Raw genomic sequence first — 19,738 nt, forward strand, 5'->3', positions numbered from 1 at the left:
ACTATATTTGGATTTTGGAGGCACCTCACTACCTCAGCTACATCTCCCACCATTTTTATGGTGAATGCATTCAATTGTGGCTTCTGGCCCATTTTCAGTACCCTGTTCAGTGTTCCTTGCCCAGTTTGAAAAAAGAAATGTAAGTTCATTTTAGTTTAATGCAGTTTGGCCTTTTAGAATTTCCAACGTGCAGGTTTTTTGTATTGGGTTTTACCTGCATTACTAAGTCATATGAGCAATTAGTCAAACTAAATATCTTTCAGAGCTGAGAGCCTGAGACATCAAAAACCAAAATTGTTTCTTCTTATTAACACCTCAAAACATGCAGAAACCACAGTACCAAACACTTAGATCAAAAAGAGACTGCGCAAAGGTAGACCATTTCTCATACATTTCCCTTCATCACTTAATCAAAGCCCATGAACAAATTATCCGCAAAGTCTTTGACAAAAGGGTCCACTACTGGTTCAGCTGAGTATTTGTTATCCTGGGACGACTTCGGTGGACTCACACGTACCGAGGGGAGGATGAACGACTCACGCTGAGCGTTGATTATGTGATTAAGTCTCTTCTCGCTAATATCAAATGCCGTAGCAAGTTCAGGACCATTAATAGTTTGTAGGATCGATGAAGCCCCAACTAAGAACTGTGGCCTATTCTTTTGGGCTGATGTCGTGAAGCCGAAAAATTCCATGGGCCCTTTTATGGATGCAATTTGGCAGAATGGATAGTACCTTGGTATCCAGAACACATCTCCCTCTTGCACTTCTGCATTCATTGCTGGGGTGCCATCAGGGAATACTACCTGTATTGATCCTGATCCACTGAGTATGATGCCATATTCGGTTGCTGATGGGTTCACATGTGGTGCCATCATTGATCCCTGAGTGAAATACACAAATGAGGTATCTTAATATGACCATGTTAGCACTACGAAGTACAAACTTAGCTGCTGCTAGCTCAGAAATTGAAATGGAGTAGAGCCTAAATTCTCATTTCTTGCCCTAGGCTCAAACCTTATTATGTTTAGTTCAAATATTGTTCTAAGCTCAGTTCTAAATTTTCAGATCAAGTCCAAATTGGATTTTGATTGATCAACTTAGCGGACTATCCAACTGATAATAATCTAGTTAGTTAGCAGGTGCCGACTAGAAAAGTCGGTAAAATCTTTGGGTGATGATACTAAAGGTATGGAGCTCGAACCCAGCCAGCATCAAAGAGTTACTGATCTCATTTAAAAACAAACAGGCTTGCCAATAATAATATTAATAATAATCTAGTTAAGCAAGACCTTGTGTATGTCGACCAAACCAATGTACCTTTTTCCTTGATGTTCATGCCAGTCACGCTAGAGAAAATGCATTAAAGACAGTTAATTATAAGCTCAATTCTAAAAGGCATGAACTGCCAAGCTAATTACCGCAGTGAGATTAACAAGATAAACACCAATGCCAGAGTGTTCAAGAGGCTTGTAGTCATTCTCATCGAGTGCAACACTCCATCCATAGTTGTTTTCAAAATCCGGCTTCCTATTGTATATGTTGTAAGATTCAGGTGCACTAATGATGCTTTTGTCATTGTTTATCTCCGTGCCAAAGATAGAGGTCATGAGCTTTCTCCACGACCATTTGGTTTGTTTTTTTCCTTCATGATCTGCTTGTAGATGAGCTAGTCTTTCTTGTTGCTTTAATTTCATGAAGGAAGCCCAATAGCTTGGTTGCTCTGGACGTGTTATGTGTACTATTGGACCTTTATGTTGGCTTTTCAGGATGTCGTCCAATTGGCTCGACGATACCTGAAATTGGTGGTGGTGTGTTAGACATTAGAGATCAAAGGAAAAATGATAATTTAACATTATGAATTCAACCCAAGCATGGACATAACATGGTAAACCTACGTTAAACGCAGTTCTCAACGTTATATGATCAAATCCAGCTAGCACAGATGTTGGATTTGGTCCCCCACCGATGAAGAACGACTGCAAAACAAAGATAATGAAATGTAGTTAGTGGATGAAATATGGATTCTTGGACAAAATGTGAATAAGTATCATGTAGTTTTGTAACATTCGACTCATTAATTTTACATGCGTAAAATGATCTATGAAATAAAAATCCTAGTTACCAATAATAAAAATCAATTGTATCTTGAGAACACATAATTGGATCACAATAATCTCATAGCACCAAGGGAGAACTGGCTCCCCGAAAGGAAAATGCTTTAAATTTCTTAGGCTTTGAATTGTAACCTGGTATGGACCGATTCCCAAGCTCTCGGAAGTGTCAATGCTAGAAATGATTTTAAGTGTTTCTCCTCTTCGAGTATTGACCAAGTAGAAGGTCGAACCAGCAGGAATTCTGTATATGTCTCCCGTCTTCAATTCTCTCTCCACCAGTCCATCACTGTGAATCCATCCAACCTTAGCTTCTCCTGAATAATGACAATGTGTAAGTTTGCATCCAGTAGATATAACTTAAAATAATTACCAAAAAAACAAAGATACAACTTAAAATCAAACTCAACCGTTATGCATGCAACAATTGTGTCCAATGTGGTTTTGCGCCTTATATGGAAATCCTCAAATTCAGATGCACTGCCATACACGGTAGGATGTCTGGTTTAGAGCGGGTAGGCGATCTGTATCCATTAGGAATAGGGGATGTCCTTTTCAAAACTCACAAGGTACCATACTTTTCTTTTTGGTAAAGATAAGCTAGTATCCATATTCAAAAGTCCAAAACAGAACCATTATTAATAGGTATCAACCACATCTGTTCTAAGTTAATATTTCTCATTTCTACATGTCATCTTTACACCTTTTAGTTACTTTGTTAACAGTACCTTAATTAGGATATGCAAACTAGTCGGTTTCACTTTTGAATGAGTATCACTTGACACCTCTTAATGTAGAGCAAGCAATAAATATATGTACCAGTACCTGTGCGAATGAACATGATGAAGCTTGAATCAGTGTACTGAGGGATGAAAAGGCTATTGGGCTCCATCCTAATAAACCCAATGTTTATAGGGCTGTCTATAGTCCTGGCTCTATACCCTCTCACCACTCTAACCTCCCCTGCCTCAGATCTCACAACCAGCTTCGATTTAGGCAACAAAAATATACCTGAACTGTTTTTGCCACTCCCACTCTCATCACCACTTTCGTCTTCACCTCTTCCTTTGTATCCTATTGCCTTGGGAACTACTGATAAAAGTACTAACAAACCAAATGCCAGCAACAATCTTACTTCTGTTCTCATTCTCATCCTCATTTTTCTTTTCTTTTTTATCTTTACCTTTCTTCTCTCTCAATGTGTGAGGGAGTGTGTTATATAATGAGGAAGGTGGAGAAAATGGCGTTACACGTACATAGCATGCAGATTTGTTAGGATAGTTGGCAATTAGTGCCCTGGTTTAGCGAACTTTTCTTAGGATCTTGTATATGTGTAGCCTTCAGTAACTTGAGACCAAAGTGAGATCAAGTCTTGTTCACTCCACCCAGTCCGGATCCTGAACTTAAAATAGTGGACTCAGAACAAAACTAAAATTGCAAGTATTGAATGACATCTAAAACCCAAGCCACGGCTAGAAAATGACATCCAAAAGCTAGGAAGGCACCAGGGGGTGCAGGCAGGTCAGCAGGTGCAACTGCACCACCAAAGATTTTTTACTGCAAAATTAGCTGTGATCCTATGAAGAATGTAAGAAAGTATATTGATATGCACCCAAATTTAACTACTGCACCCACAAGCCTAGATTCGTGATTCAATTCCGTCGATAAAATCCAAAATTCAGCTGTAACGTACCATATTTCATACCACTTATATTTTGACATTGACACAAAGAATAAACAAGGTTGGTTAAAGTGAATTTAATTTCACCGTGATCCAAATAATTGAAAATGTTATTAGGATTAGCAAAACATGTGAGTGAGCTAAACTATTTTTTCTCATTAAACTAGCATGGATATATTATTGAGCTCCACTACTATTTTAAAGAAAATAAAACAGAATACTCAATTGCTTACAATTATTTGCTTAAAACTTAATTTGTTATGTATTTAGGATAGATTATTGGTCCAGCATAACCTGTCAAATGAGTCAACCTCTTAAACATAATTATTAATCGGTTATGTGTCTAGGATAGGATAGGATTATTGGTCTCGGTTTAAATTTATTTTTTGTTGTCGGTTGCATTTTTGAAATAGAAATTAACATGGAATCAGTACCACATGAAAAAAGTGTATTATTGGCTTACATGATCAACTTTGAGTCCAATAAAAATGAACAGAAATGCAGTTTTTCACTTTTTTGGTGGTTAATTTAAAAGTACAAGACAGCTTGGTTTGGTTGTCACCAAAAAATGGATAGGCCCACATTTCTAACCACCAAAGATAGGCCCCACAATACCAAGTTAGTTGAAACTTCAGAAAACTTGTCATTTCAATGAGAGGTGGTTTGCATTTTCCAACTGCTAGTGCAATTTGTTGTTTCTAGTTTTTGGAAAGTGAAAGGTAGTGCATACTGTTTCAAGAAAATGAGATTATTGTAATAACAGGTATTTTGTTTACTCTTCCTTTGAATTATGAAACAGATTTGTTTTTGTGGTGGTAATGTATATGAATATGATATGTGGTTGTTCTTTTCTGCAACATCTTGCAAATTCAGTTATTTTTGGTTTTTAGATTTTTTGTTTTTGAATAATAAATGTGTCATGAAATTGTTATAGATTAGAAGGATAGTTTCAAGGATTGGGTTTTCAATGTATGTAACAATGGTAGTTACTTTAGTGTGATTTGTGGTGTTCTGTATTATGTTATTTTATAGATCAAGCAAATATATTGTGAAAGGGAGATATGGGAAAGAATTGGTTTAAAGCAGTAAAGAAGGCATTGAGACTTGAAGCCAAGGGAAAGAAACATCAAGTTAGAAGGATCTTTATTAATATTCTATTTTGGATTCTTGAATTTGTTTATGTTTTTTGAATCATGAATGTCAATCTTATGTATGATTTGTTTTATACATTCTCAGAAACGCAGCAAGTCTCAGAATAAATTGGGGTTCAGAGATGATAATGTATCGAATGCCTCTTCGTTTTTAGAAACCGTTTCACAAGAGGTGAAATTGAGCGAAGCAGAAAGCGAAGAGACCAAGCATGCTTGCGTTGCAGATATTCCAGTTGCTGCTGCTGCTGAGGCCACCGTTGCGACAGCGGAGGATGGTCCTGAGACCTCCGTTGCCTCAGTGGATCCTGCGGTCGCCGTTGCCACAGTGGAGGCTGTTCCTGAGGTTGTGGAGTCTACAAACCTTACACTAGACTCAAACTTAAAGGAGGAATTGGCTGCAATTAGAATCCAAACAGCGTTCAGGGGATACCTGGTATTAGCCCTTTTCTCTTTATCACTTTTTGTGGTTGTTTTGTAATTAGCAATAGTATTCCCACCGGAAAAGAAGTTACAATACTAGTTAAGCAGTGCATGATGTAATCGAAGGAGGTATACTTCAAATTTCACTAAGGGTTAAACAATGTATTGCCCAAGTTGACTGGAGTAAATAACGTGGGTGTTTCTAGGTAATGTGCTTGTTCACATGTGGAAACTGAACAAGTACTGGCATGGAAGTTACTAAATAATTCTTTACTTTCTCAAAGTAATTGCTGACTCCTCGTGAAAGAGTATATCTTGCAAATAAATGTGTTAAAAAAGATAATGAAAAAATCCTCCATTTTGGTTGCTTTGTTTTTAATCATGTGGATAACAGTATGCACATTTCTGTATAGCAATCATCACACTCGTCCTTCATTATGTTTTAAGGCAAGGATGGCTTTGCGAGCTTTGAGAGGGATAGTTAGGTTGAAGACTTTGTTAGATGGAGATTCCGTCAAGCGGCAAACCAAAACCACACTAAGGTGCATGCAGACCCTGGCTCATATGCAGTCTCAAGTCCAGGCTGGAAGGTCTAGAATGTCAGAGAATCTTGCTCTCCAGAGGCAACTCCTGCAGAAACATGAGAATGAACTTGATTCATCGAAAGTAAGCATCCGCTTTACTATTTTCCAATTTACATATACCTACTTATTATGTGTATGTGATCAGACTGTTCTATTTGGAAGCATTTTCTTGCTTAAAGTGTCCTGAAAGATGGATTTGTTAATAGGAACGACTTAATTTAATTTGGAATCATTAGGTTCACATAGAGTGATGCAACATCAATGATTTCAAAATTCAATTGGGAATCTCTCTTTATTTTCTCTTATCCTACGTTTTTTTTTTTTTTTTTGTTTTTAGTTATGTAGTAGGTTTTCTGTTTCTAGGCTTTATTGTTTTCTTTCAAAAAGGTTGTGAAGTTTTGAAATGGGAAATAGGTTACAACCTTTATTACAACACGAAAAACCTATATGTTGTTGACTCTTTCTTCGTTGTGTGAGAAAAATGGAAAAAATAAAAAAAATGAATTGTTGTGCAGTAGATAATTTGTTGATGACAATGTGGGGTCATCAAATTCTTATGGTTTTTGACAATGCTCATAGAAGTGTAGCTAGTCATGAGTGCACTAAACCCTTGTAACTATAATTTTTTTTATTAATATAGTTTGCTCCTTCAAAAGGGATTTTGCACAAGCAACCCCCTAGTTCCTTTCTTGTATAGTATAGTACCACATTAGGCATTTAAAGTCTTACTTAAAAATATCGAAGTTCCTAGGATCACTCCACTCTTAGCCAATTTTGGGTTGGGTGCTCCAAATTTAAGATGCTATCAGACTTTTGACTTTTGAGTTAGATGCTCCAAATCTAAGAGACATGATATTTTGCTATAAAAATGCAGTCTTTTGAGTTGGATGAAAGGTCTCCGATGACCCTGTAGGCTGTAGCAGTTGATGTATCTGTTTTATTTCCGTGCCATTTCCTAGATTGTGTCATTGTACAGTGGATGTGTTGACATCTGATTTTCCAGGTTTGTCTTGTGAGAAAACATTTGCTGAATTGTTCACTTCTATGTTACTATGGTATCACTGCATCAGCTTCCTGCAATTTTTATTTGTTTAATATTGTAATATCAGGTTTTGATATATGTGTCAAAAAATTTGAGTTTGAAAATTTCCCATCAGCGTCATACTGCTGGTCATTCTGAAATTTGTTAGTAATTTTTGTGTTTCGTTCTAAATTGATTTGGTTACCTCATGGAAAATATATTTTGAAATTCTTGTAACAGGTTGGAGAAAATTGGGATGACAGCTCGCAATCCAAGGAGCAAGTTGAAGCAAATCTATTACATAAGCAGGACGCTGCTAGGAGAAGAGAAAGAGGACTTGCTTACGCATTCTCCCATCAGGTAACACTTCTGGCCTAAACACTACATTTAATTTTGTACTCTGCACTGCAACAATAATTTTTCCGTGAAGACATAGTTGGAAAATTTGAGAAGTCAACTTCACCAGAACATAATTTGAGGTGATCCATTTCTATTAATAATGTTTAGTTCCGCATATAGGTTCAATAGTTTTTTACTTTGACGGGCTTCACAATTTATTATCTTTTTGGCTGTGTGAAGACAGTCTAGTGACTGCAAGACAGATGTTCATTGTTAAATGTTGCAGAATCTAAATGCAAAACTACTCATCTGTGTATGGTGTTAGTGAATAATACAATACAGTCATTTAAAATCAAATGCTATTCTTTGATAAGTTAGGAATTAAGATCAAGTTTTTTTACCATCATTAAACAAAGTCATAATTATAGAAAAAAATTCATGAAAATAACTGCAAGAGATGACAATGCAGCAGTCACGGAAGAATTCTTCAAGGTCTACTAATGTCACATTTATGGATCCAAATAATCCTCACTGGGGATGGAGTTGGTTAGAGCGATGGACAGAATCTCAGCCTTCGGAGAGTCGAAGCACACTTGATAAAGGACTTAATAATGAACAATCTTCCTTGAAGAGCCGTAGCCTCAGTGTGGGAGGAGAAATTACTAAAGCCTACACTCGCCGAGAACCTATTGCTGAAAGGCCTTCTCCGATAGCTAAGAAACTGAGTCGCACTAGCAGCCACCCGTCCCCATTTACTCCCCCTTCCAGGACTGCATCTTTACCGTTAGTAACTGGGAATATTAAGTCAGCAAGCCCCATAGGAGCCATGCAAGCTTTGGATGATGACACAAGTAGCACATTTAGCTTGAAATCAGAGCGATACAGACGGTCTAGTGTTTCTGAGTTATTAGTCGGGGACGAGGAGAGTCTCGCGAGTACACCAGCAGTCCCAAGCTACATGGCTCCCACCAAGTCTGCAAAGGCCAAGGCTCGACTTCAAAGCCCGTTAGGGGTCGAACAGAATGAGACTTCAGAGGGAAGATCGGTAGGGTCAGCAAAGAAACAGCTTTCTTTCAAAGAAATGGCTTCTCCTAAAGGACCAAGGAGACATTCTGTCTCATCCAAGGTAAACGATAGTCCAGTTAAAGACTCAGAAGCAACCTGAAAAAAGTATGAGCACATGGGAGTCTCGGGGAATGGATGTCTGTACCTATCAAAGAGAAGAGATTGGTATATTGATTGTTGCTTGCAGGTTTTGTTTTGGGAGTGTATCAGCGTTGTGTATATCTATATCTATTGTCTCAAGATTGAGTATTCTTTCATCACATACTGGTGCTCTTGTAATTATTACAGTTATATGATAAAGGGTGAAACTGTGGCCTGTAGATTGATTACTGTTTACGTTTTGCCATAGTTTGCAGTTCAAGCAAAACGGAAAGAACCGATTTAATTAATTTTAATATGACATTCTTTCTCTCACCACTTCATATCAAGGCACTATAAATCAGAAAGTGTCGGGATATGTTTGATACTATAAATCAGATGGTGTCACTGTTTCTTTTTCTTTTTTTTGGTTGTATAATTGGGCAGCGAAAGAAAGTCTGAACTTAGAAGGGAAAAAAACAAACGAAAAACCAGTATGTTTTTGACATAACGTTGAACATATCCCATTTTCTGGAATTAATAAGTTTGCCACTGTAATTAATAAGTTTGCCACTTAAAAATATATACAACCACATTAGGATATCTTCTTCTGCACCTATAGACTTGAAGTCTGCACGTAAGTTTACCAGTATACTAATGACAAAGAAACGCATGTCTCGGAAGTGCTCGATACTTACCAGTATACTAATAACCAATGTAAACCTGATACAGAAATGCAGTTTATCAACCAAGTTTTTAGTAAAGATAAATTGTTCTTGTTATATAAGAATTACTAATAACAATGCTGAGGCTCATGCTAAAGCATATGCAAGTGGAAGCTGTCATTGTTGAGTGAGGAGAATAGGGAAAATAACAAACATCTACAGTACAGCAATGCCCTTAACTAGGCTATGGCATATTACAAATATATTATGCTGCCAAAAATGGAATGTTAAATATAAATATAAACAAGTACGGAGAAACCTCTTCCACAACATTTAATTTCCTTCACTCTGTTTGTCACTTCTCGTTGAAAATGTTGATATATACAATTCACCCCACTTCCAAGACTCTTTTGGAAGCAGAGCATCCAGATTAGCATGTTGTTTTTGAAGCATGATTAGCTTGATTGTGTACTAACTGGGGTGGAGTTTGAAGGGCAGATAGAAGCATAGTGACAGTAATTACATTTCCAACGCTCTCCAGAAGGAACATACTTCGCCTCTCGCTCTCCTGACCAGAAATCGAGAGAGCTTTGTATCTGAGTGTTGAGCAAATCAGGGTCGTATAGGAATCGATCTTTGCCAATCAATGAATTATCTCCTTGACGTTCATATCTAAAACAAATATAGAAACAATAAGCAGAAAGGAGGGGGGGAAGAGTTCTCGTAACATAGAGACGTTCAACCAACAACACACTGGGAAACATCAAGAATTAACGCTACCCTGGGAGATCCCCCAACAAACTGTCAGACGATTGGATGACCATATCCACATCTCGATCATCACGCCCAAAAAATAAATAAAGAAGTACGTGCTCGATTGGAATGACGAATCCATCCAATATGGTTTATTTTCATTTACTAGCATTTTGAGTTACCACTTCATACATATCTTTAGGTACTGTATTACTAGTATAACTAAAAAAATAAAAGGCACCATATTACTATTGGATGTGTATTAAGCATTAACCTTCTGCACAGACTTTTCTGTTACAGCATTGCAGACTAAAATGCAGATCTATGTGTTGCAAAGTGAGAAATTTTTGAGTTTGGTTGAGTAATTAACGAAGTTTACTGACAGTAAAGACAAGAATGGAAAATAAATAAGAGATTGAGATCCTATATTTTTGCTTTTGGCTGATGTTTTCAAAGTATTAAGACTAAATTGATATAGATCTTAATATGTGTTCATTACCTCAACAGAAGTTGTTCATGCGATTGAGGCAGTGTGAAGCATGTGTTGGCGAAGACATCCACTAAATCTTCAAGGGTCTGCACATGAGAAACGAGAGGAATATTACACTCCGTTTAAGAAAACAGAGACGTACATGTGTGTGTTAAAAAAACTCGTGTCCAAAGGAGAATGGAAGGTTTTTCATCTTTAAGGAACTCAACTTCAATTCGTTCCACCATTTCATTTACAAGGATCTTTCTTGGTTTGCCAAAATGCTTCAGTCTAAAAGCGGGCAAATGCTCCTAGTTTAACAGATGTCCTTGTGACTAACAAGATCATATTAAGGGTGATTTAACAAGCCATGCAAGTTTTTAGGTGAGTTTTGTGCCAATATAGACTGAACCTCCATCTGGGATCAGATGGATCACATATGTTTCTTTGTTATTGGATCTTCCTCTAATGATCATGCTTTTAGGGAGGATTATAAACTTTTTGGTTTGTTTTAATGAAACTGGTAGGGTCAGCCTCAACCCCCCAAAAAACCATGCAAGTGTGAAGTGTCTATGTGTCTGGAGGATTTACTAATTCAATATAGATCCTTTTAGAGTCTCGGGGTTTTTGTTTTTCCTACTTATAAGTGCTAGATCAGTTATAAGCACTTGTAATTGGTAGACCACTTGTTTTTACCTATTTGTTTTTTCCCACTTATAAGTAGCCAACGGTCAAAAAAACTTATAAGTAGGGCCGAAAGTTGTAAGTGAGAAAATCCTACTTACGCCAACTTATAAGTTGGGATTAGACATAAAATTACATAACTACCCATGGACACATATAAAATTACATAACTAACCAAATAGCAAATGAGTTGATGCAAATGAGAATAAGTTAATGTCTTTCCAATAGCACTTCATGATTATCATAATAAACAATATGTCTATTGTGGATTGTTTAATGCATAGTCTATATGAATTTATTTCTACTTCCATTAAATTGATTTCTTAAATGATCATCATTAATTTCGACAATAGAGTACATGTGTTATTAAAATATGGGTAAAATTATAATGTTGCCACTTATAAGTGCTTGAAAAAACAAACACCCCTACCACTTATAAGTAGTAAAAAACAAATAGATTTTAGGACCTACTTATAAGTAACACTTATAAGTGTTTGACACTTATAAGTGTTTGACACTTATAAGTAGCAAGCACTTATAAGTAGGAAAAACAAACACCCCCTTAGGCTTACTTATTATTTTTTAACAAAATGTTTTAGAAGCATACAAAAGGATACTAACACATCATTTACCAAATCAGGTGGACGTATTGCTGAGACTTAGACAATGTGTTTCTTGTTGGAGTTATCCCTCACATGAGGAGAGAAACAGAGATGGAGAGAAACGAAGCGAATTTGACATCGAAAATGTCGAGCCATCACGCTCGTATATGGGACCATTCTAGATCCCGAGCTCTTGTATGTTAAAGATCCATACGACCAGCCTCCACCTCCAATGTTTTTGACGCCGACGACCAGCCAAAGAGGCCTTTGCATGGAGTGTCTAATTTCGTGGGCTTCGCTACAGTAACCGCGAAATTTGGTTTTTGGAGATAAAAACTAAAATCAAGGTTTTGGAAAACCTAAGACAAAAACAAAGAGAGAGAAACTCAATCTTGAAAGCTATCAAGATTAAGAGATAACCTTTACAGAGATACAACCCTGTAAAGAGATAAGAGTGATCTAGTAAGATGAGAGACTGCAAGGAGTGATTGTAATCTTCCTTCCCACTTTATTAAGAACTGGCTCTTGTGGAAGTAGGCATCATTGGGTTCTATAGTTGAACCACGGTAAATCTTTGTGTTGTGGTTTTGCTTTTACCGATTTTTACATTATTATTTGTTGTTGATAATTGTTTTAGCGAAGTTGGGCATGTTAAGATAGGTTGTAGTTGATATTTAGATTTTGTCCGAGTTGAATTGTGTCCATATACAAGTTATCTGTGTAGTGGGGGAATCGATTGGTATTGGTATAATCCCCAACAAGTGGTATCAGAGCCAGGTTGGAATAGCCTAGGGTGTTACCGAATCTTGGTCAGCAGGTGTTTGACAAAATTCACGAGAATATTTGAGGTTAAATAACTTGTAGAGATGGACCATTCCGTGAATACTCGCATGATGAGTCTGAATAGGAAGAACCATACCATCCGAAAGCCAAGATGGAAGACTTGCTATAATGCAAGGACTTGGCACTTCCCATTGAGAATGAGGGAGTAAAACCGTAAAAGACCGGATTAAAAAAGGAAAAAAGCTTGATAGAAAAGCGATTGGATACATTCGACAATGGATTGACGACATTTATGTCTTTCACCATGTGTCCCCAGAGAGACTACAACCTTCACCGTGGAAGAAACTTCAAGACCATGAGAGGGAAGTTGGGTGGAAACAAAGTGCTAGTCGTTAAGAAGTTTCGCGCACCACGGTACCAAGAAGGTTCTTCAATGTCCGAAAGGCATCTTAATGAAGTACGAATATCATCAATCGATGCATTTGATGAAGATCAATTTGGGAGACAAAGTTGAGGCTTTGTTTCTATTAGGCTCTCTACCCGAAAGTTGGGAGACATTAGCGCTTCTACATGGAGCGAGCCAAGGATGGAATTGTTACCATGGAGATGGCTACCACGCCTTTGTTGAATGAGGAGACTAGAAGGAGTGGAAGAAGCAGCTCCTCTCACTCGAGATCCTTTTCACGAGAAACGGGGGAGAAGTCAAACAAAACCATCTCGCTCTAGAGGTGATGACATAAGTAAATCTAGGGGTGAAGCTAGAACTCCTAAAAGCGCAGAGGCAATGTTAATATTGTGCCCACCAAAGGCCACTTCATATATGAGTGACGAATTTGGGAGAATCGAAGAGGATGAGAAGAATAACTGTGTACATGAAGACATGGTACAGAGGAACGGAAACACAGGCAGAGATACTACCGCACTAGTCGACGACCTAGTAGGAATTGTGTCAGATTGTGGTGTGTGCTGCCTTAGTACTTCATGTCAGGATACAGAGTGGGTGATAGATACAGGAACATCCTATCACGTCACACCGCACAGGGGATTCTTCACTACCTACAGCTGTGGTGAATATGGTGAAGTAAGGATGGGTAATAGTGGAGTCTCGAAGATTATAGGCATTGAAGATGTTCATGTAGAAACCAATGTCAGCTACACCTTGACACTCAAGGATGTAAGACATGTCCCTGACATACGGTTAAGCCTAATTTCGGCTGGGAAATTGGATGACGATGGATTTGTAAACTCGTTTGGTAACGGGGTATGAAAACCGAAAGAGAGGTTCCATTGAAGCAGCCGTGAGGAAGGAAAACTTGCTCTTTACAAAACACGTGCTAGTTTGTGTAAAAGCGTTTAATCGCGCGAAGAAGAAAACTTCATCTCAACTCAACAAGACCGCGGTCACACGGGCATAAAAGGGATGGAAGTTCTTGCTAAGCAAAAGGCCCGTGCCGCATAACATTAAAGGTACACATTTAAATACATGTACTCACTATTTGGTAGAAAGCAACACAGGTGTCTTTCCAAAGATTCCCGCTCTCGTAAAAAGGACACCGCCCTTGAACTAGTGCACCTGATTTATGTGGTCCTATGAGAGTAAAGTCCCACCGTGGGAGCTTCAGACTTCTTGACATTCATTGATGATCGTCAAGAAAGATATGGGCCTATAGTCCCAAGACCAAGGATGAAGTACTTGGCGTGTTTGAGAAATTCCACAAAGATGGTGGAAAGAGAGATCGGAAGTTGTTGAAGTGTATTCGCCGGATAATGGGGCGAAGTATATTGGGCCATTTGAAGAGTATTGCCCGAGTCATGGGATTCGCCATGAGCGCACCATTCCCAAGACACCGCAACATAATGGAATAGCAGAGAGAATGAACCGCACCATTGTAGAGGATGAGATGCATGCTATCTCACTCTAAGCTACCTAGATGCTCTTGGGTAGAATGCGTCATACATCCGTGCATGTGATCAACCTCGTCGCCGGGAAAAGCCTCTGAATAGTGATTATCCAGAGAGAGTATGGTCAGGCAAAGATGTTGATTATGGATACTTGAGGGTATTTGGGTGCAGGGCATTTGTGCATATTCCGAAAGATGAGAGATCCAAGCTTGATGACAAAGCCAAGCAGTGCATTTTTCTGGGTTATGGAGATGAAAAGTTTGGTTACAAACTCTATGATCCGATTAACAAGAAGGTAATCCGAAGTCGAGATGTTGTGTTCTTAGAAGACCAAACCATAGCAGACTTTGAGGAGGAGAAGAAGGCTTTCACCAATGATCTTGTTGATTTAGAACCAGAAGTTCCTACTGTGGAACGTGCAGAAGGCATTGAGAATGCAGATAACCATGAGTTTGAAACTCATGATGAGAATCCTATTGCTCATGATAGGATAGAACCTATTGGTATACAAAGTCAAGCATGAGGAGAACAATCCTCACCCAAGGCATAAAGCTCGTCTTGTTGTGAATGGATTCGGTCAAAGGAAAGGGATTGACTTTGATGAGATTTTCTCTCCTGTAGTGAAGATGACTTCTATCCGGGTGGTATTGGGTATGGCCGCAAGTATGAACCTAGAGGTTGAGCAGCTAGATGTTAAGACAGCTTTTCTTCATGGAGACCTTGAAGAAGATGTATACATGGACCAGCCAGAGGGGTTTGAGGTCAAAGGCAAGGAGCACCTAGTATGCAAGTCGATAAAGAGCTTGTATGGGTTGAAACAAGCACCGAGATGACAGGGTACATAAAGTTTGACTCCTTTATGGTGAAGCAAGGATACAAAAAGTCTGCTTTAGATCATTGTCGCGTTTGTTCGAGGTTTCCGATGGGGATTTCATAGCTTTTGCTGTATGTGGATGATATGTTGATAGTTGGCCCAAACATCAACAAGATATCCAAGCTAAAGAAAGACTTGAGCAAGTCCCTTTGAGATGAAGGATTTGGGTCAAGCAAAGCAGATACTTAGGATCGGGATCACCGCGTGACGAAAAGAGTGGGAAATTGTGGCTTTCTCAAGAAAGCTACATTGAAAAGCGTTGAAGAGATTCAACATGGATCAAGCCGCCGATCGGTTAATCCGCTTGGTGGCCAGTTCCGCATGACCAAAGAGATGTGTCCTAAGGGTGAGTATGAAAGCAGAGTCGATGGAAAAGATTCCTTATGCATCCGCAGCGATGGGCGGTTTGATGTATGCCATGGTGTGTACTAGACCGGATATTGCTTTCGCCGTTGGGGTTGTAAGCAGATTTCTGTCAAAAATCCGGGTAAAGAACATTGGAAAGGTGTTAAGTGGATATTGAGATATCTCAAGGGCACTTCCAAATCGTGTTTGTGTTTTGGTGGAAGTAAGCCCTTACTTGAAGGCTACATCGACGCACATGGCGGTGATGTTGACTTCGATGAAGTCCACCTCCGGTTATCTGGTTACTTTTGCAGGGGGAGCAGTTTCTTTGCAATCTAAGTTGCAAAAGTGTGTTGCCCTCTCCACTACAGAAGCCGAGTATATTGCAGCCACTGAGTGTTGCAAAGAGTTGCTATGGATGAAGAGGTTCTTCGACGAACTAGGGCTAAAGCGAAAAAGTTTGTAGTTCTATGTGACGGTCGGAGCGCCATCCACTTGAGCAAGAATCCGAGTTTTCATTCTAGATCCAAGCACATACACGTACGTTATCATTGGATTAGAGAAGTACTCGAAGACAAGCATTTGTGTATCGAGAAGATCCATACCGACAAGAACGGGTCGGATATGATGACCAAAGTCTTACTGAAAGGTAATAAGTTTGATATTTGTTGTGCTACCACCGGAATGGTAGCAGACTCCTCCTGTTGATTTGGAAATTATATGGAGGTATCCCCCTCACTGCTTCGAGGGGAGATTGTTGAGTTATCCCTCACATGAGGAGAAAACAGAGTCGAGAGAAACGGGCCGAATTGACATCGAAAATGTCGAGGCGAATATATAGCGCACCCCAAATGTTTAGTGTTTTGGTAGCGACAAAGCAAAGGGGCGCTCGTGTCTAATTTAGTAAAGCCGCCACAAGAATCGAAATTTGGTTTTTGGAGATAAAAACCAAAATCAAGGTTTTGGAAAACCTAAGACAAAAACAAAGAGAGAGAAACTCAATCTTGAAAGCTATCAAGATTGAGAGATAACATTTATAGAGATACAACCCTGTAAAGAGATAAGAGTGATCTAGTAAGGTGAGAGACTGCAAGGAGTGATTGTAATCTTCCTTCCCACTTTATTAAGAACTGGCTCTTGTGGAAGTAGGCATCATTGGCCGAACCACGGTAAATTTTTGTATTGTGGTTTGCTTTTACTGCTTTACATTATTATTTGTTGTTGATAGTTGTTTAGGGAGTTGGGCATGTTAGTATAGGTTATAGTTGATATTTAGATTTTGTCAGGAGTTGAATTGTGTCCATATACAAGTTATCTGTGTAGTGGGGGAATCGATTGGTATTGGTATAATCCCCAACATTTCTAACCTTGGCTTCGAATGAAGGAGCAGCTTGCTCTTGGATTTCTTTGGGTAATATGTATTGAGAATCCAAGTCAAAGTGCTTGAAGAACTGGCTTGCAGGGAAGTTATTAGTGACTAAATTGTCCCACAAAAACTTGTAGCACATCAATTGAAACCTGCCATGGTTTTCAGAACACATCAATTTAAATTATCAAAAATCTAACCAAATTATAAGAGCAGAATTGTCTACGATAAGAAAGTGAAAGCAAAACACACCTTCCAATTCTTTGTTGAGGTTCACTTGGAAGTGTAGATTTAAATCGTGTTTTTGTATCTACAAAAAACGGTATCCGTGTAGTTTGTGTGACAAGCATTCGAATTTCATCAATCACTCCCTCAGTCCAAACATCCTTTATTAAACCTAATCTGAAAACAAGCAAAGTTATGCTCTTAGAACATCTATCCATGTTCATATATCCATCTTCAACGTAATGCAAAATTGGATTGCTGCTGCATCAAATGCTCTAGAAAATTCAGGTAAAAAAGTCTGTAATCCATCCATTTATATGTATACATGTATATAAATGAAGTCTCACTAATAAAGTTTCAATGACACATAACATGGACTTGAGAAAACCATTTACTCTCTAAAGCACATTGCATATCCATCCCGGCATCCGGTAAGAATCTATAGACAGCCCTCATCCTGCAGATTCATAATACTGTATGAACTGTCCCTGTTGTGATTGAAACATCATTAATACCTTCTCCTTAGGTGAATGAACTTTAGCACCAAAGATAGACCCAGTTCTGCTATAAAACTACACCAATCCATTATTAAAATTATCTTGGATCATGTGCGGTACTTCTTTTTTCTGACCATTGTAAAGTCTACCATGAAACAATAAAATATTGCATGATAGTGCATAAAACAGAACTAGGCAGGATGTGGATTTCATCTTCAGGTACTAGAGATAACTTATATCTCAAACCAGCCTAACAAAATTAAAGTTCAGTGGGTTGAGTTTAAGAGCAAATTGCACCAGTAGGAGTCAAAGATGAAATACAGAGTAAATAATGATATTCCAACTTACAGGGGCAACTCACGGGTTACACCGTCCATGGATAACTGATTTCTGCCAATAATAAAATTCATGAACTTTTCAGCCCAAATATCTTCAATGGAGCATCTACGAAGTTTTACCTTTTTCGTTACCTGCTAATTCACAAGTTATAAGTATAGAACTTAGACCCATGCATATAAACAACAAATTGCAACACAATTAACAACTAGATAACAAGGGAAGTTATTGACATAAAAATCCTTGGTAATCGAATGCACAAGGGAAGTATAGCTAATAGACAGAGAAACTAACACCGTGCATGTAAATCATTTCTGCTCATGCTCAGAGCTTGACTTGAATCGATGAACTCAAAAATAAACCTAACATTTAGCTTTGAATGTGTGCATAACTTCCTGAGATACGATAGCATATCAATATATATGAGTACAGAAATCTTGTAAATATTCTTATTATTCTCTGTTGATATAACTATTCTAATGCAATTAATTTTAATACTCTTGGTAAAGGGCGATGTGCATACTATTTTCTAGTGTTCAGCAGTGCTTAACGGAAATAAAAGACGCATATTTTCCCTATATCCTTTAGAGAAATTAACAAGATAAATCAATACAAATATACAATCGATCTTCAGTTTCCAACATGCATACCTCATTTTCCAGTTGTTTATGGCGAGCTCTACCTGCTTTCATAGCATTAGTGACTTTAGGCTTGCCAAGGTTGAGCTCAAATTCCACTTTCTTTTCACACCATAACTATTGTTAAGAACAAGAAAGAAAAACATAATGAAACTACATTACATTTGCTATATTTACGTTACATTCTCAGCTTAAAGTTTCACAAAATATCACATAAATTTAAACAGTCCAAATGATAAGTCGAAAACCATACCGGCTCTGCGAGATCAGTCACAGAAAGAGCTTTATTTGGCCGAAACCGATGTAACAATGACTCGGGTAGGTCTACTTTCTTCTGGTTTCCACTAAAACCATCACCTGTTGATCGAATGGACCTTGCATTCTTTTGAAACAGAAGAAGAGGTGATCCAGAGGACAATGCAGAGCGTGTACTAGTAAAATACAGTTGACTAATGAAACCCATTTCACTAGGAATATTAATATCAAATTCTCAACTGGAATGACTATTGAAGAAGAAATGTGGGGGTGGTTATTATGAGATTTGTATGGAGAGTGTTCCATCACGTTCGGTTATATTCAGTTATTAGATGACTAAGTAACCGTTAAAACTGCCACACACAGGACCCTCCTCTTTTTAAGATCCAGAAAATTAGTTTAGAGGAGTTAGTTATAAATATTTAGTAGTCCTAAGACTCCTCTTAAATTTGTTTAGAATTTAATACCTCAATTTGACCAGAATATGAAACTAACCACCTCTTAAATTTGTTTAGAATTTAATACCTCAATTTGACCAGAATATGAAACTAACCACCTCTTATCCAATTTTACGAGGAATAGACGAAAATATCCTCACTTGGAAACAAACATAACCGACTATCTACCCAGTAATATAGTGGATACAAAACAAAAAATTGAATTTCACACAAAAAATTCACTTATAACTAACTGCCTTCACATTTAAAAATGCATATAATGAAAAGAGGGCATCTAGGGTGCATCAGATTGTATGAGTCTTGAGAATGAATGAGAGCCTTGGACAATACTTTTTCATCTTCAACGTAATAAAATACACCAATACTTGTGCCTATATGAGTGGCCCAGATGCTATATCTAATGAAGTACACCTCTCAAGACACTAAAGCTTTTC

At 38.0% G+C, this 19,738-nt stretch overlaps 3 protein-coding genes across 4 annotated transcripts; 1 reads left to right on the top strand and 2 right to left on the bottom strand.

Annotated features, from left to right (window-relative positions):
• Window positions 1-281: 281 nt before the first annotated feature.
• Window positions 282-3,686, bottom strand: LOC147481537 (vicilin-like seed storage protein At2g28490). Its single transcript, XM_086576680.1, has 5 exons — window positions 2,939-3,686; window positions 2,249-2,430; window positions 1,898-1,978; window positions 1,421-1,795; window positions 282-883 (listed from the first exon to the last, which is right to left on the bottom strand). The coding sequence occupies exons 1-5, from the start codon at window positions 3,270-3,272 to the stop codon at window positions 407-409; spliced, it is 1,449 nt and encodes a 482-aa protein (XP_086432806.1). The 5' UTR covers window positions 3,273-3,686; the 3' UTR covers window positions 282-406.
• A 556-nt stretch (window positions 3,687-4,242) lies between these two features.
• On the top strand, window positions 4,243-8,788 carry LOC147481538 (protein IQ-DOMAIN 2-like). 2 transcript variants are annotated; one of them, XM_086576678.1, is made up of 6 exons: window positions 4,243-4,557; window positions 4,827-4,924; window positions 5,031-5,378; window positions 5,813-6,031; window positions 7,211-7,330; window positions 7,779-8,788. In XM_086576678.1, exons 2-6 carry the CDS (start codon window positions 4,856-4,858, stop codon window positions 8,472-8,474), a joined length of 1,452 nt encoding a protein of 483 aa, XP_086432804.1. In that variant the 5' UTR covers window positions 4,243-4,557; window positions 4,827-4,855; the 3' UTR covers window positions 8,475-8,788. The 2 variants fall into 2 exon arrangements, with proteins under 2 accessions (XP_086432804.1, XP_086432805.1); XM_086576679.1 differs by having other exon boundaries at window positions 4,355-4,557; window positions 7,782-8,788.
• A 495-nt stretch (window positions 8,789-9,283) lies between these two features.
• On the bottom strand, window positions 9,284-19,092 carry LOC147481539 (exonuclease V, chloroplastic-like). Its single transcript, XM_086578138.1, has 7 exons — window positions 18,845-19,092; window positions 18,604-18,708; window positions 17,966-18,087; window positions 17,148-17,297; window positions 16,897-17,047; window positions 10,370-10,446; window positions 9,284-9,789 (listed from the first exon to the last, which is right to left on the bottom strand). Exons 1-7 carry the CDS (start codon window positions 19,052-19,054, stop codon window positions 9,573-9,575), a joined length of 1,032 nt encoding a protein of 343 aa, XP_086434264.1. The 5' UTR covers window positions 19,055-19,092; the 3' UTR covers window positions 9,284-9,572.
• Window positions 19,093-19,738: the final 646 nt, after the last annotated feature.

Source organism: Coptis chinensis, chromosome 8, assembly GCF_015680905.1.
Source record: "Coptis chinensis isolate HL-2020 chromosome 8, ASM1568090v1, whole genome shotgun sequence".
Lineage (NCBI taxonomy): Eukaryota > Viridiplantae > Streptophyta > Magnoliopsida > Ranunculales > Ranunculaceae > Coptis > Coptis chinensis.

Coding starts and splice junctions, on each gene's coding strand:
- LOC147481538 (XM_086576678.1), top strand. CDS start 4,856: ATGGGAAAGAATTGGTTTAAAGCAGTAAAGAAGGCATTGAGACTTGAA. Junction 4,925..5,030: donor CCAAGGGAAAGAAACATCAA/GTTAGAAGGATC, acceptor ATACATTCTCAG/AAACGCAGCAAGTCTCAGAA. Junction 6,032..7,210: donor ATGAACTTGATTCATCGAAA/GTAAGCATCCGC, acceptor TTCTTGTAACAG/GTTGGAGAAAATTGGGATGA.
- LOC147481539 (XM_086578138.1), bottom strand. CDS start 19,054: ATGGGTTTCATTAGTCAACTGTATTTTACTAGTACACGCTCTGCATTG. Junction 18,088..18,603: donor ATAAACAACTGGAAAATGAG/GTATGCATGTTG, acceptor GTGAATTAGCAG/GTAACGAAAAAGGTAAAACT. Junction 10,447..16,896: donor CTCCTTCATTCGAAGCCAAG/GTTAGAAATGTT, acceptor TCTCATGTGCAG/ACCCTTGAAGATTTAGTGGA.
- LOC147481537 (XM_086576680.1), bottom strand. CDS start 3,272: ATGAGGATGAGAATGAGAACAGAAGTAAGATTGTTGCTGGCATTTGGT. Junction 1,979..2,248: donor TGGGAATCGGTCCATACCAG/GTTACAATTCAA, acceptor TTTGTTTTGCAG/TCGTTCTTCATCGGTGGGGG. Junction 884..1,420: donor ATCTTGTTAATCTCACTGCG/GTAATTAGCTTG, acceptor TATTTCACTCAG/GGATCAATGATGGCACCACA.